At 46.2% G+C, this 16,776-nt stretch overlaps 2 protein-coding genes across 5 annotated transcripts; one reads left to right on the plus strand and one right to left on the minus strand.

Annotated features, from left to right (window-relative positions):
• The first annotated feature begins 1,910 nt into the window (after positions 1–1,910).
• LOC109560700 (uncharacterized) lies at positions 1,911–15,820 on the plus strand. Its single transcript, XM_070791984.1, has 4 exons — positions 1,911–2,312; positions 3,809–4,655; positions 6,349–6,577; positions 15,013–15,820. Exons 1-2 carry the CDS (start codon positions 1,911–1,913, stop codon positions 4,088–4,090), a joined length of 684 nt encoding a protein of 227 aa, XP_070648085.1. The 3' UTR covers positions 4,091–4,655; positions 6,349–6,577; positions 15,013–15,820.
• On the minus strand, positions 2,174–3,887 carry LOC109560715 (uncharacterized). 4 transcript variants are annotated; one of them, XR_011567331.1, is made up of 6 exons: positions 3,779–3,887; positions 3,522–3,684; positions 3,320–3,432; positions 2,855–3,196; positions 2,474–2,545; positions 2,174–2,288 (listed from the first exon to the last, which is right to left on the minus strand). XR_011567331.1 is itself a non-coding variant. In XM_019963174.2 (5 exons), exons 1-4 carry the CDS (start codon positions 3,797–3,799, stop codon positions 2,855–2,857), a joined length of 639 nt encoding a protein of 212 aa, XP_019818733.2. In that variant the 5' UTR covers positions 3,800–3,887; the 3' UTR covers positions 2,307–2,545. The 4 variants fall into 4 exon arrangements, 3 of the variants coding, with proteins under 3 accessions (XP_019818733.2, XP_070648087.1, XP_070648086.1); XM_019963174.2 differs by lacking the exon at positions 2,174–2,288 and having other exon boundaries at positions 2,307–2,545; XM_070791986.1 differs by lacking the exon at positions 2,174–2,288 and having other exon boundaries at positions 2,307–3,196; positions 3,362–3,432.
• Positions 15,821–16,776: the final 956 nt, after the last annotated feature.

A 16,776-nucleotide genomic window follows, 5' to 3' on the forward strand; every position in this document is an offset into this window, starting at 1 on the left:
CCCTACCAGGTCGAAGGAAAACAGTGATGATTGATTTCCACCACCCGCCTTCCTTTAAAGAGATGAAACTTTCCCAAACACCACCTGCCTCCGAAACAGGGCTCCTCTCAGCTCTATTGGGCAGAACTGGGTCATGTGTTCTCTCCACTCCCACCATTCCAGCAGAGGAAAGAGAGGGCCATGCCTGCTTTCCTCCAGTCAAGATTCATCCCCTGGGGATGGGCCTACTTTCTGTGAGCCCATTTCACCTGGAGACCAGGACAGCTGACATTTTATGTATTCGTATTTATTGTATTCGGCATAGAAGAAACAGCTGCTGGGGAAAAGAGCAGCAGTGTTTACAACGGGAGGCAAGAAGTTCAAGCACCAGAAGCCGAAGGACAAAACAGACTGTCCGGTGGAAGATACAGACAGGAGGGTCGCGGTGCCAGCAAGTGGGGCTGACGTCTCCAAGGATGAGTGCGTGACAGAGAAAGGACAAGTGTGTGGTGGGGACAGGCCTGGGTGCAGCGGCCAGTACAGCTACCGTTACCAGGCAGCAGTCACCAGGCGGCCGCTACTGAGAGACTGCCAGGGTGGTGATTAAAGGCCTGTTAGGCCAGCGGTCAGGGGAGTGGTGGTAGTCAGGCAGAGAGGGAGGTAAGAGGCGGACCCCAGCCTTCACCCCGGAGCCCTCCTGCTCACCCGGCCTCAGGCCAGTGGATGGGGTGGGGGGACGGGCTAGGGGCTCTGTCTTGCTGGGCTCCACAGCCCTTGCCAATGCTGCCCACTGGCCGGGCCCAGGCCGAGAGGCCGCAGTGAAGGTCTCCCCAGTCCCCACACTGGGACCTAAGGGCAGCAGCGGTTTGCCTGGCTGCCGTGCGAGGGACCTGACCCCCTGCTGTTTGGGGGGCCTGAGGAGACTGAGGACCAGTTGGGTCCTGGGTGCCTAGCTGCCTCAGAGATGACAGCTGGACAGGGTCTGGGGACCTGGCTCCAAGGGCACCACCAGCTGAGATCTGCCTCCTCAGCCCGGCCTGGGTGCTAGTGGGAGGACCCAGACTGGGTGCTGGACGAAGACTCCTGGGCAGGCTGACTGGCCCTAGCAGGGAGCGCCAACCCCACCCCCCGCCCCCCCCCACCCCCGCCTTAGCCAGGACATGGACCTTGGAGGGTGAAAGCTGAGCCTTGAGACCTTGTCTTGTCTTGTCAGAACAGAGAATGGCATTCATTTAGAGACATTTACAGGAACACTGTTACCTGACCATGACCTGACCTCAAGAACAAAGAATCTGACACCAGGAAGTTTGCAACGACTCACCTCACTTTTCCCAGGAAAGGGCTTTGCTGAAACCTTTGGGGAGTTTGGGGTTTTTAAGGTGGGAGCCACGCGTCTCCTCGCATCGTGCAGCAATAAACCTTTCTCTGCTCTAGATTCCGAGGATTCAGCATCGTTTGGCCTCGCTGTGCCAGTGGCACACAGACTCACCTGCACAGGAGTGCTGGGATCCGTCTAGGGAGCACACACCCGCCTGACCAGATGGGCCGCCCGTTTCCTCTGCTGCCCGGACCCTCTGGTGGGAGCCCCCGCCCCATTCCCAGCATCTCACCTCCTCTATCCTTCTCCATATCTCCTGCAGCCCATCCCCCTTACACACCACCTCTCCTTCGCTGACCGCCTGTCCTCCATCCGCTATCAGAGGCTATCCGAAGCTGAGACACCAAAGGGAGCCTTTGGAGCCTTAGGATCCAGGCAGGTTTAACGTCACCATGGCAACCCCTGGAGCGCCCTCCCCCGACGGGCTCTCAGATGCACCGCCCCGCCCCCCAGGGCCTCAGGGACCCCGCGGGGAGCGGGGCGGGGCCAGATTGGCGGAGCCGCGTATAAAGGCCGGGCGCTGCCGCGGTCTCGCGGAGAGCGGAGAGGCGAGATGGCGGCTTTGCCACGGCTGCTGCAGCTTCTGCTTCTCCTCCTCGCCGCCTCTTCGGCCGCCCTTCTGGCGATCAACGCCCATTCTTCCTGCCCCGGGCCTCTGGCCATACCGTGCATTCCACGTTCGTATTCGTGCCACTTTCGCTCCGCTCTGTGGGCTTGCGAGTCCGCGCACCCGCACGCGGCGCCTGGCGCACCCGCTCCCGCGGACGGAGCTGGCCCGACTCCTCGCCTTGGTGTTCCCCTCCCGCAGCGGGGGATCGGGCGCCGGGAACCGGAGCGCAGGGGACCCTCAGGCCTCCCGGGCCGCACACTGGCTGCGCACACTCCAGCGGAGCATCCCGAAACGCGCCTGGCCTCCAGCTCCCCGCAGAGCCTAGGGCAGCCACAGGCCCTAAGTGTACGTGCCCATCTCCACAGCCCTGCAGACCCTCCCTCCAGGCCTTCCAGCACTGACCCTTCTCCCCCTCAAGGGCAGCGGCCATCCCCCGCACCCTCTCATTCAGGACCCTTCCCACATGCCGGCCGGAAACCCAGCCCAGAGCTTTCCCATGATGACACCTGAGTCCTTGTCTGCCTGTGGCCTCGATGCCTTTGTTCAGCCCAGGGGAGCTGGCTGGAAGGGGCTGCTACCTGGTGGAAGAGAAAATTTTCATTCCTGTCAGTGTGCGCCCCACCTCTGCGTACTCCTCCCAGTAGCAGCGCCCAGAGCCTGCAGAGGTTGAGGAGGCCGGCCTCGGAACCCTCCCAAAGCCGCCAGGCAACCTTGGCCCCAGCTGGCTCCCTGATGCCCCGGTGGCGCCCCGACCCCCAGAAAGGGAAGGGCCGGCTCCAGTAGCCCCTCACCCCCAGCAGCAGTTCAATCACTCGGTGAGGCTGGCGGGAGACCGGGAAATGGGGGCGGGAGAGCCACCTGCATCCAGAGAAGCACGGCGTCCTCACCTAGTCGGGACCAACCCGAGACCCCTGGCCCCGGCGGGCCTCGGCCTTCCACCGCGGGGGCCGGGTAGGCGGCTGTCTCTGCAGGCTTTGGTGGTGGCTGCGTTCCTGGGAGACAGGCTCGGAAGCGCCAGCGTCTCGTGGCCGGTGCTTGGAGCCGTGCAGGGTGTGGTCCCCCTGGTGGGTCTCAGTGCTGAGGTACTGATGGGCCGTGGGCCTGGAGACCGCTGGCCTGGGACCAGGTTTAGCTGGCTCTTCCAGTGCTGAGGTGTCTTGGTCTTCTGGAGAGTTCTCTCCAGAGGGCGAGAGGGATGCCCTGCCTTCGGACAGGAGAGGCTGAAAGAGCTGCCAAGTGGAATGGCTGACGTTGAGCAGGGCACCCGTGGCCATGTCCCAGGAAAGCCCCAGGCCCCACGCACAGAGGACTCATTGGCTGAGCTGGGGCTGCTCGGGGACAGGTTGTCCCACCTGGAGGGGGAGAGGGAGGCGCCACAAGAAAACGCCGAGCACCTGGGGCGGCAGGAGGCGCGGGTTTGAGAGCTGGAGGGCTTCTTCCTCAACTTCCTGGGCTTCCTGGAAGCCTGACAGGTTCACAGTACGAAGGCCGGTCGTCCGAGTGCCCCCCAACCCCGGGAAGGGGGCCTGGAAGCGGGGGCGGAGCTGGCCTGACCTTCACCATGTGTATGAGTTCTGAATAGTAGTGTCGGAAGACAGTGTCCCCTGATGGTGGCTCCGGGATCGAGGACTGCTCCACCCACACGTGTCCTCGCCCTCCAGCCAGCCGGGTCTGAACTGCAGATCGCCCAGGCTAACGGCCAGCGCCGGGTGCCACTCTGACGGGAGGGAAACCAGCAGAGGGGGGTCGCCCATTTCCTCTGCTGCCCCGACCCTCTGATGGGAGCCCCTGCCTCCTTCCCAGTATCTCACCTCCTCTATCCTTCTCCACATCTCCTGCAGCCCATCCCCCTGCACACCGCCTCGCTTTCGCGGACCGCCTGTCCTCCATCCGCTATCAGACGCTATCGGAGGCTGAGACGCCAAGGGAGCCCTTGGAGCGTTAGGATCCAGGCAGGTTCAATGTCACCATGGCAACCCCTGGAGCGCCCTCCCCCGACCCGCTCTCAGATGCACCGCCCCGCCCCCCAGGGCCTCAGGGATCCCGCGGGGACCGGGGCGGGGCCAGATTGGAGGAAGATGGAGAGAACCGCCCCGCAATTGGCCCGCGGCGCGCAGCGGTGAAATCCGCCTGGCGACTGGCCGGAGGTGCCCGTGACGTCACAGAGAGGCGGGGTGACGCACGGGGCGCCTATAAAGGCCGGGCGCCGCCGCGGTCTCGCAGAGAGAGCAGAGCTGAGAGACTAGATGGTGGTTTTGCAGTGGTTGCTGCGGCTTCTGCTTCTCACCGCCTCTTCCGCTGCCCTTCTGGCGACCAACGCCCATTCTTCCTACCCCGGGCCTCTGGCCCATACAGTCCACTCCACGAAATTGTTCGCGGACACTTTCGCTCCGCTCTGTGGGCTTGCGAGTCCGCGCACCCGCACGCGGCACCTGGCGCACCTGCTCCCGCGGACGGAGCTGGCCCGACTCCTCGCCTTGGTGTTCCCCTCCCACAGCGGGAGATCGGGCGCCGAGAACCGGAGCGCAGGGGACCCTCAGGCCTCCCGGGCCGCACACTGGCTGCGCACACTCCAGCGGAGCGCCCCCGAAACGCGCCTGGCCTCCAGATCAGCGCTGAGCAAAGGGTGACCTCCAACCCCACTCGGACGCTCGTCGACCTTGGAGCAGCGCCCTACAACAGGTCCAGGTGTTGTAGCCACGCGTCCCGGGAAACAACTCACTCAGAAGGACAGTGCAGATGGTGGAGGGCAGATTATTACACTGTCAGGCCCAAGGCAGAGTCTCCTGTTAGCCAAGGTCCCCGACCAGTTTTGTGAAAACCTTAGATACCCTAAGTATACGTGCCCAAACCCACCTACCCAAATTCCTTGAAACTAGTCTGGACAAGGTAAAAGAGAGATACCATCGAAGTTAAGCCATGATTCATGTGTCATAAGCCTAGATAATTAAACAGTGGACATTGATAAATAGACCTGTGGTCATACCCCGCTAAGCATAATGGGGTTTACAACTTTGTCCTGTTAGTGATAATTAGCATATTCCTTTAGGCGAGGAACAGTCTAGGTACGAGTCCCGAGGCTCCTTCATCCAGGGGTCTGGTTTTTCATTGGTATGCTGTTTCCATGGATACTGGGCATATAGCTCAAAGTCCACAGTCCGACCCAAGATGGCGTCCTGCTTTCAAGATAGAGCCCCTTATGTTTCCTCCTTCACAGGGTCCCCACCTGGGGCGTCTTGCTCCACTTAGTTCCGCCGCTGACTCATAGGTAGAGTTCCCGGGACTCCTGCCCACAGCCAGCAAACGTCTCAGTGGGCTCCCCGCTGAGCCGAGGGCAGCCACAGACCAGCGGCCACAGGCTCTTGTGTGATCACCCACCTAGGGACCTTAAAACCAAGGTCCCCTTGGACTCCAGCCCCTTGGAGCTGGCCCGACTCCTCGCCTTGGTGTTCCCCTCCCGCAGTGGGAGATCGGGCACCGAGAACCGGAGCGCAGGGGACCCTCAGGCCTCCTGGATCCCACACTGCCTGCGCACACTCCCAAGATCCCTTGGAGACGGGAATGGCTTCTTACTCCCGTATTTTTGTGAATTCCATGGACAGAGGAACTTGGCAGGCTGAGTCCATGGAGTCACGAAGAGTTGGACACAACTCAGCAACTAACACTTTCACTACTTTTCACTTTGAACCAGTTTCAGGAAGACTCTAAGAGCAGATACTTTTTGTCGTGTATGTGTAGAAGGTGCTGCCTCACATTTTTCCGTTTGTACTGTAGAATTTTTCTGCCATTAATGTTTGAAGTATTACAATGGCCTCTTGGCTCATTAGGAATTTAATTTGTCAAGCAAATGTAGACATGACTGGAGTAGCAAGTTTACTATTAATATTTATGTAGCTTGTATTTTCAATTTTCCTCTTTTAAGTCTACCACAGTCCTTTAAAATTAGGTAGATGTTAGACGTGAAGATTAAATCTCAAAGGCTGACTTGACTTAGGTCTTACATGACAGCCAGCATCAGACCTCAGTCTTCCGTTTCAAGTTCTTTGCCGTTTCTGCTGCCTCATAGTTGTGTTCTGTGAAAGAAGTGTTCTCTAGGGCGGTATCTCTGAAGGGTACTTTAATTGAAGTAGGTTAGTGGCAGTTAAAGTCAAAAAGAATTTTATGTCTAAAACTTGGAAGATGGGAAAACTGGGAATTCAGATACGATAATTAGAATATGTATTTCTGTAATGAGATAGTATTGTCGTTGGAAAGTTTTTAATTGTTTGATTAATATTTACAAATTGTTAGCTTTCCCAAAGATGCCCCAATATAGTGGGTTATAATTTTGAAAACTGTACTGACTTAAGAATTTCTTCTAATTTTTATTTCCACATTTTAGGCTTTATCAACTTTTAGAAGGAGAGAATAAGAAAAAAGAATTGTTTATAACCCATGGAAACCTGGAAGAAGTAGCTGAGAAATTAAAACAGGATGTTTCTTTGGTACAAGAGCAGTTGGCAGTATCTGCTCAAGAACATTCTTTCTTTCTGTCCAAACTAAACAGTGATGTGAACTTGCTTTGTGAAGCTTTGTATCAAGGAGGAAATCAGCTTTTGCTTAGTGATCAGGTAGGTGCTTACCCTGGTAATTAAAAATGCTTAAAAAAAATGTTCATTGTAAAAGATACTAAAGAAAATGTTAGCATGAAGAAAATATTACCCCATTTCCCTGATAGTAACATTTTTATATCTCATTTTTATTCACATATATTTTTCAAGTAGTTTTGGTCAAAGTTTTTAAAATTTATTAAATATTTCAGATATGAAAGGATATGTAATGTTTATGGTAAGAATTAAAAAAAAAAAACACCATCCCTGTATTTTTTTTCACTTATTTTAACACACAGGATAGCTCTTATATCTTTAAAATTCTGTGTACCCTAGTAATAGCAGCTCCTTCTAATAGGCTTCCCTGGTGGCTCAGACCGTAAAGCGTCTGCCTGCAATGCGGGGGACTCGGGTTCGATTCCTGGGTCGTCGGGAAGATCCCCTGGAGAAGGAAATGGCAGTCCACTCCAGCACTCTTGCCTGGAAAATCCCATGGACGGAGGAGCCTGATAGGCTACAGTCCATGGGGTCGAAAAGAGTCGGACATGACCAAGAGACTTCACTTTCACTTTCTAATAGCATTCTCCTCTCTTTTTTCAGGGAGGAACTATGCTAAGATTTGTCATTTGCTTTCTTTTATTTATAATACAGACTGTGTTATTTAGTTTTGTATGTTTCTGAACTTTATATAGATTGTATTATATATATTCTTCAGTAACTTGCTTGTTTCTTAATATGATTTTGGGTTTTATCCATGTGGGTATTTGTAAAACGTAGCTCATTTATAGCTCGTTTATAGTTTTCTCTTTTGTATAGTTAGTATTCCCTTATGTGAAATTCCACAGTCTAATTACCTGTTCTGTTGACAGACATTTAGATTATTTCCAGTTCTTGCTGTTGTAGATCATACTGATGTGGATAGCCTTGCTGCATGTCTTACAGATGCATGTCTCTCTCTCTCTCTCCCTGTCACCTCACATAGGAGTGGAATTGCTGAATAACAGGTTCTGTTTTACATAATACATCAAACTGATTTTGGAAGTGGTTGTACCATATTGTACCAGCAGTGTTTGAGAGATGCTCTTTTACCATGTTTTTTTCATCACATAGTGCTATTTGCATTTATAGTTTTCTCACTCTGCAAAGATATAAAATAGCGTCCCGTTGAGGTTACGATTGGCATGTCTCTGATGATCGTGGCGGTTGAGCCCCCTTCGGGAGGAGTTCTTTCACGCATTTCAAACGCCAGCCATTTGTCAGTGATGTGTGCTGCATGTGTTTGCTCCCTATTTGTGTCTTGTTTTTTTCTTTTTTATTGTTACCTGTTAGTTTTTGACTTTTTTTTTTAAGATTTCAATTTTGATGTAATTTATCACTCTTATGGTTTGCCCTTTTTTATATCTTGTGAAAGTTTGCCCTTAACATAGTAATGACAGTCCCTTTTACTTTATCTTAAAAGTTTATGCTGTTCTAGTTAAGTTCTTTAATCCACCAGGAGTTTATGACATGAGAAATAGAGTTCTAATTTTATTGTTATTTTTCCCCATGAATAACCAGATTGTCCCATTACCACTTATTGAGGCATCCAAATTTAAAATCAGTATCTTTCTGGTGAAAGGACCCTCATACATTAAAATACATAAAAGACCCTCCTTAAACGTTTGTCTTTTGCCTTCGTGTATGCTCGCTTAGATATTAAGAGCACTGCCAGTTCTGAACCATAAGCTGGGTTCAAAGTCTGTTTTGGAGGACGAGATGGTTGGATGGCATCGCCCACTCAATGGGCATGAGTTTGAGTAAGCTCTGGGAGAAATGGTGAAGGACAGGGAAGCCTGGCATGCTACAGTCCCTTGGGTTGCAAGGAATTTGACACGACTGAGTGACTGAACAACAACAGATGATTCCTGTCTGGACTGTGATTCTAACCAGGGGCTCTTCCTGCTCTGGCCATCCTGATCTTAAGATTGTTGGTGTCCTTAGTTTATTACAAAGACAGTCTCCTGCTTGACTCCCTACCTTTTATGGACCTTGGACTTCACCACTCCTCTTGTCAGTGTCAGGAATCATGGATTCTGTTTTTTCAAGATTAGCGATTGAGTAAAGCAGCTTCTGGGGTCTCTTACCAGTCTGCGTTGTTTTATGGATTTGTAGTCTTTTAAAGTCTTGTTCTCTCTTTGTTGGTTTCAGGAAGCTTTGGGGTTTTGTTTTTTGTTGTTGTTGCTGCGCTGGGTCTTCTGTTGTGGTGCGTGGGCTTTTCCTCGTTGCGGTGAACAGAGGCTCTTTAGTTGTGCCATGGACTCTCTAGTTGCCCCATGGCATGTGGGATCTTAGTTCCCTGACCAGGCATCGAATCTGTGTCCCCTGCATTGTAAGGTGGATTTTTAATCACTGGACCACCAGGGAAGTCCTAGAAGATTTTGCTTTGTTTGACTCTTTAAAATACTTCATTTCACTTTTTACATTTTTTCCTATGGAAGAATTGATCTGAATAACTACGTTATCTTTTCTTGAAATAAGACAGCTTATGATTAGTTTTTAAAATAATTTTTTATTATAAAATATACAAAATGTAAAATTTACAATTTTAACCATTTTAATGTGTGCAGTTATGATGACGTTAAGAACATTTGCACTGTCATGCAGCCGTGTCACCATTTACTTCCAGAACTTTTCTCATCCCACATGGGCTAAACTCTGTGCCTGTTAAATATTAATTCTCCATTCCTTCTTTTCTAGTAATCTCTATTCCATTTTCTGTCTCTATAAATTTGCCTACTATAGTTATCTTATAAAAGTAGAATCATATAATAATATTTGTCCTTTTGTCTTTGGCTTATCTCAGCATAATATCCTTAAGTATCATCCATATTGCATCAGGTGTGAGAATTTCATTCCTTTTTGGTGCTGAGTATTCTGTTGTGTGTATATAACACATTTATCTGTTCATCTGTGTTTTATCATCGCATTTTATCTGTTTAACTGTTGATCTGTTCATAGACACTTGAGTTGTTTACACCTTTTATCTGTTGTATATAATGCTGCTGTGAACATTGTACACGAATTTGAGTCCCTGTTTTCATTCCTTTTGCGTATATGCCTACGAGTGAATGCTGAATCATGGTAAGCCTGTGTTTAACTTTTTGAGAATCTGTCTGACATTACCCAGCAGCTGTACCAGGGTTCTAGTTTCTACATGTCCTCACCTACAGTTGTTATTTTCCCTTTTAAAAAAAGTATGTAATAGTCATCCTCATGGATATGAAGTGATACTTGTGATTAGTTTTTTAAAGTCTCCTATTACTGATTCTATCTTCTTGATCTTTTAAATAATTATTTAAAAATCCTATGATGGTGGATTTGAAAATTTCTCATTGTAGTTCTATCAGTTTTTATTTATATTTGAGTCTATTTTATAAGTTACATCCAAGTTTAAAATTGCAGTGAATTATTATCCTGGTGGATTTAAATTGCAGTGATTTAACTGTTTAGCATTATATAATGACCCTGTATTGTGCTTTTTGTCTTAATTTCCTCTTGTCCAATATTAATATTCCTATGCTATTTTTCTTTTGGTTAGTATTTGCAAAGTAGATGCTTTTTTCCTTTACTTATGTATTTTTTATATTTTCCTTTTTATTTAGCATTATGAAATAAACATTTCCATGCTACAATAATTTTAATTTTTAATGTTTATAATGCTCTATTGATTTAATTACTATGTCATAATTTCTGTAACCAGTCCACCATTTGGATGAACTCTTAGAGATAGTATAGAATTATCAGGTTTCTTGGGTTATACACATTATTTTTTAGCTTTTGATACTGCCATATTGCTTTTCAAAGGAGTTTACCTATTTAAAATGTCACCAGCTATTTGAATGTCTACTAGACACCATTTATCATATGATACACCATAATTTCACGAGTTTCTAAGAAAGAAAAAGCATTTTCATTTAAACTGACACAGCACTTTCTTATTTAGAATTTTTATTTCATACCTATTAGAAGATATCTTTTAGGTGTGATAGACATAGGTTTTTATCATATCCCTTAGGAATATACATTAAAAGGAAAAAGCCAATTAAAATGATTAAGGTATTTCTGAAACTTCACATTCAGTGTCCGTTTCTGTGTTATTTCTTGACTCAAAGTATTTTTTGTGTTTTTCCACACTGTACATAAACAGTGTTGGTGATAGCAAAAAACTTATTGTTCAGTTGGTAAGTCATTTCTGACTCTGCAACCCCATGGACTACGGCACACCAGACTCCTCTGCCCTCAGCTGTCTCCCGGAATTTGCTCAAATTCATGTCCACTGAGTCAGTGATGCTATCCAGCCGTCTCATTCTCTGTCTCCCACTTCTCCTGCCCTCAGTCTTTCCAGCATCAGGGTCTTTTCCAGTGAGTCGGCTCTTCACATCAAGTGGCCAGAGTGTAGGAGCTATAGTTTCAGCATCAATCCTTCCAGTGAATATTCACAGTTGATTTTCTTTAGGGTTGACTGGTTTGATCTCCTTGCTGTCCAAGGACTCTCAAGAATCTTCTCCAGCACCACAATTCGAAAGCATCAATTCTTCGGCGCTCAGCTTTCTTTATGGTCCAACTCTCACATCTGTACATGACTACTGGAACATAGCTTTGACTATATGGACTTTGATCAGCCAAGTGATGTCTCTGCTTTTTAATACACTCTCTAGGTTTGTCATAGCTTTCCTTCCAAGGAGCAAGGGTCTTTTCATTTCTTGGCTGCGGTTACCATCTGCAGTGATTTTGGGGCCCAAGAAAATCTGTCAATTTCCGTTTTTTCCTCTTCTATTTGCCATGAAGTGAGTACGTCAAGGCTATATATTGTCACCCTGCTTATTTAATTTATATGCAGAGTATATTATGAGAAACACTGGACTAGAAGAAGCACAAGCTGGAATCAAGATTGCCGGGAGAAATATCAATAACCTCACATATGCAGATGACACCACCCTTATGGCAGAAAGTGAAGAGGAACTAAAAAGCCTCTTGATGAAAGTGAAAAAGGAGAGTGAAAAAGTTGGCTTAAAGCTCAGCATTCAGAAAACGAAGATCATGGCATCTGGTCCCATCACTTCCTGGGAAATAGATGGGGAAACAGTGTCAGACTTTATTTTTTGGGGCTCCAAAATCACTGCAGGTGGTGACTGCAGCCATGAAATTAAAAGACGCTTACTCCTTGGAAGGAAAGTTATGACCAACATAGATAGCATATTAAAAAGCAGAGACATTACTTTGCCAACAAAGTAATGGCAAAGGCTATGGTTTTTCCAGTGGTCGTGTATGGATGTGAGAGTTGGACTGTAAAGAAAGCTGAGCGCCGAAGAATTGATGCTTTTGAACTGTGGTGTTGGAGAAGACTCTTGAGAATCCCTTGGACTGCAAGGAGATCCAACCAGTCCATTCTAAAGGAGATCAGCCCTGGGTGTTCCTTGGAAGGAATGATGCTAAAACTGAAACTCCAGTACTTTGGCCACCTCATGCAAAGAGTTGACTCATTGGAAAAGACTCTGATGCTGGGAGGGATTGGGGGCAGGAGGAAAAGGGGATGACAGAGGATGAGATGGCTGGATGGCATCACCAACTCGATGCAGATGAGTTTGGGTGAACTCCTGGAGTTGGTGATGGACAGGGAGGCCTGGCGTGCTGCGATTCATGGGGTCGCAGAGTCAGACACGACTGAGCGACTGAACTGAACTGATGGGGGCTTATGCCATGATCTTAGTTTTTTGAATGTTGAGTTTTAAGCCAGCTTTTTCACTCTCTTCTTTCACCCTCCTCAAGAGGCTCTTTAGTTCCTCTTTACTTTGACTGATAAAATGTGGTCCACTGGAAATGGGAATGGCAGACCACTCCAGTATTCTTGCCTCAAGAACCCCATGAACAGTATGAAAAGGCAAAAAACTAAATGACCTAATTTTAAAATGGGCTAAGGACTTGAATAGACATTTATCTAAAGAAGATATATAAACGGCCAACAGGTGTATGAGTAGTTGCTCGACGTCACTAATTATCAGAGAAATGCAAAGCAAAACCACAGTTGAGATATCACCTTACAACTATTATGACTGTTATCAAAAAACCAAAAGAGTAGTGTTGGTGAGGGTGTGGGGACATTGGAGCCCTGGTACATTATCGGTGGGAGTGCAAAATGGTGAAGCTGCTGTGGAAAACGGTATGGAATTTCCTCAAAAAAATTAAAATAGAACTACTGTATGATCCTGTAATCCTCCTTCTGGGTATTCATCCAGAGGAAATAAAAATAGGATATTAAAGAGATGTCTCCACTCACATGTTCATTGCAGCCCTACTTGTAATAGCTAAGCTGTAGAAAAAACCTAAACGTCCATCTATGGAGGAATGGAAAAAGAAAATATAGTAGTATATACATACAGTGAAATATTATTCAGCCTTAAAAAAACCTCAGAATCCCACAACATGAATGAACCTTGAGGAGATTATGCTAAGTGAAAATAAGCTAGTCCCAAGAAACAGCGCATGATTCCACTTACTGTGGGCCATCTAAAATAGACTCGTTAGAAGCACAGAGTACAGTGGTGGTTGCCGGTGATGGAGAGTTGTTAATCAGTAGGCGTCAAGTCTCACTTCAGGCGAAGGGAACAAGTCCTAGCATCTGCTATGCAACATTGTGCGAACAGCTAACAGTGCAGTGCTGCGCCCTTGGGTTCGTTAGGAGGGGAGACCTCGTGCTGTGTGTCTTAAGCACAGTAAGAATTTTCCAAAAAGGTGCTGGAATCCCCTGGCGTGGCAGTGGTTAGGACTCCACGCTTCCGGTGCAGGGGCATGGCTTTGATCCCTGGTTGGGGAACTAAGACCCTGCAGGTCTTGCAGTGAAGTGAAGTGAAGTCGCTCAGTCGTGTCCGACTCTTTGCGACCCCATGAACAGTAACCTACTGGGCTCCATGGGATTTTCCAGGCAAGAATACTGGAGTGGGCTGCCATTTCCTTCTCCTGGGAATCTTCCCAACCCAGGGATCGAACCCGGGTCTCCTGCATTGCGGACAGACACTTTACCATCTGAGCCACTAGGGAAGCAGTGCGGGGTGTTATATATATGATAAAGTGCTTCTTATGACTGTCTGGTCAATAACAGTTACATGATGCTCTTAATTATACAGTGCATATTGATTTCAGTTATGTTAAAGTGTGAAAGAGTCCATTCTAAAATCACTAAAATATGGTGATTTTACTATAATGTCATTGGGTATCATTATTTTACATTTTTTCCTAGCCCATTGAGATACAAAATGTCATCCATATGAATTTTAACTTGCATTTTTATTAATGAAGTTGAATATTTTTCAGTATTTGTAGTAGTATTTTAGTAACTATTAAGATCTTTAGTATTGGAGTTAAAGGTGAGATATTTCTCACTGTTTTCCAGTTTACAGGGTTTTCCCTCAGAGGCCACTTACTGTAGATACCACTTGATTTTTTTTTTTTTTTTTTTTACTGTAGTTTAAAAAGTACTGCTCTTTGGAGCTGGCATTTATGACATGTGTGAAGTTAGTACTCTTGAACTTGTACATTAAAATCACCAGGGAGCCTGTTGAAATGTGGCTTCTGGCTTTGTTGCAGAGTGATTTAGTGTGGAGTGAGGTATAGGAATCTATTCACAGCAAGCATCAGGTGATTACCATACTGTGGATCATTCTGAGAAGTGGTCGAAGGTTGAGGTGTAGTTATAGCTACAGATTGTCTGAGAACCTCTTTGATACTACTGGCTGATGGTTAGAAAACCTAAGCTGCTTTTAATGTTAAGAAGTGAGGAATTTCAGTTATCAAATGTGGGGGGTCCAGAATGTTTAGGTTTTTGAGAAGAATTACATGGTAAATCAGGATAGTTGAATGTTACGTGTAATTCCATCTTCTGTAACAGTGTGAAAAAAGAAAAATCCAGATTAAGACAATTACTTTATATTGGTAATTGCTTCATTTCAAGGTTTTATCAGTACCTCTGATGTCTGGAGTAAACAGGTTAGGCTATAACAAGGTTTGATTACTTTGGCAGAGTGTTAAGTTCCATGAAGGAAATGGTGTTCTTTTTTTTTTTTTTTTGGTGTTCATTTTTATAGTTGTAGACTCTAAAACAGTGCATGGTATGAGGTAGGCATTCAGAATACTTGTTGAACGTATAAATATGCAGAACAGTTTGCATATCAGATACTCTTCAGGGAGTAGGAGTTTGCTTTGAATCACTTAAACTTGCCTGCAGAAGTTGTTTCAATGGATCTTACATAGACTTTTTGTTAATCCTGCTATGGATTTTTAATTGAGGTCTTTTATGGTTGAGGTTGTGGGAATAATCATTATATCATTTAGATTCTTCCTATGTAAATTACATTTAAGATTTATGATTGGTATTATGAATAGAGATTTTGAATTAAAAAGCATTATTATTTTCCTTTAAGGAGTTAACGGAGCAGTTTCATCAAGTTGAATCTCAGCTAAATAAACTGAATCATCTTCTTACTGATATTTTTGCTGATGTGAAGACAAAAAGAAAACTTTTGGCATCTAATAAGCTGCATCAAGTGGAAAGAGAATTATATGTATATTTTTTAAAAGATGAAGATTATCTGAAAAATATTGTGGAGAACTTAGAAAACCAATCAAAGATTAAGACCATTGGTCTTGAAGACTGAAAATTGCCAAAAATGAAATCTTCACTGCATGTGCTTTACATATTTAGGAGAAGAATACAGATAATAAACATTATGAAAATTTTAAGTCTGAGGTCGATGAACCATTTCATTTAATGAATTTTGAGTATTATATCAATTTGGTTTATTTCTTATATGTTTGTTCAGAGTACCAGTGCTTTTTATACCTTGAGAATTTGCTTTGTGGCACTTATTCCTGGTAACCTTTTTTTAAAAAAATTTTATTTATTTTTTAATAATTGCTTTACAGAATTTTGTTGTTTTCTGTCAAACCTCAACATGAATCAGCCATAGGTTTACATATATCCCCTCCCTTTTGAAACTGCCCCCCATCTCCCTCCCATCCTGCCCCTCTCTGTTGATACAGAGCCCCTGTTTGAGTTTCCTGAGACATATAGCAAATTCCCATTGGCTATCTGTTTTACATATGGTAATTAAGTTTCCATGTTACTCTCTCCATACATCTCACCCTCTCCTCCCCTCTCCCCATGTCCATAACTCTATTCTCTATGTCTGTTTCTCCATTGCTGCCCCTCAAATAAATTTTTCAGTACCATTTTTCTAGATTCTGTATATATGCATTGCTGCTGCTGCTGCTAAGGTGCTTCAGTCGTGTCTGACTCTGCGACCCCATAGACGGCAGCCCACCAGGCTCCGCCGTCCTTGGGATTTTCCAGGCAAGAACACTGGAGTGGGTTGCCATTTCCTTCTCTAACGCATGAAAGTGAAAAGTGAAAGTGAAGTCGCTCAGTTGTGTCCGACTCTTAGCGATCCCATGGACTGCAGCCAACCAGGCTCCTCCGTCCATGGGATTTTCCAGGCAAGAGTACTGGAGTGGGTTGCCATTGCCTTCTCCATATATGCATTAGTATATGATATTTATCTTTCTGACTTAATTCACTCTGTATAATAGGCTCTAGGTTCATCCACTTCAGTAGAACTGGCTCAAATGTATTCCTTTTTATGGCTGAGTACTATTCCATTGACTTCCCTGGTGGCTCAGATGGTAAAGCGTCTGCCTACAATGCGGGAGACCGGGGTTTGATCCCTGGGTCGGGAAGATCCCCTGAAGAAGGAAATGGCAACCCACTCCAGTACTCTTGCCTGGAGAATACCATGGATGGAGGAGCCTGGTGGGCCAAAGTCCATGGGGTCTCGAAGAGTCGACTGAGTGACTTCATGTTGACTATTCCATTGTGTATATGTACTGCAGCTTCTTTATCCATTCATCTAGGTTGCTTCCGTGTTCTGGCTGTTATAAATAGTGCTGCAGTGAACAATGGAATACATTTGTCTTTTCAATTTTGGTTTCCTAGGGTATATGCCTAGGAGTGGGATTGCTGGATCATGTGGTGGTTTTATTTCTGGTTTTTTAAGGACTCTCCCCACCGTCTTCCATAGTGGCTGTATCAATTTCCATACCCACCAGCAGTGCAAGAGTGTTCCTTTTCTCCACACCCTCTCCAGCATTTATTGTTTGCAGACTTTTTGATGGTGGCCATTCTGACTGGT

Source organism: Bos indicus, chromosome 6, assembly GCF_029378745.1.
Source record: "Bos indicus isolate NIAB-ARS_2022 breed Sahiwal x Tharparkar chromosome 6, NIAB-ARS_B.indTharparkar_mat_pri_1.0, whole genome shotgun sequence".
Taxonomy (NCBI): Eukaryota; Metazoa; Chordata; class Mammalia; order Artiodactyla; family Bovidae; genus Bos; species Bos indicus.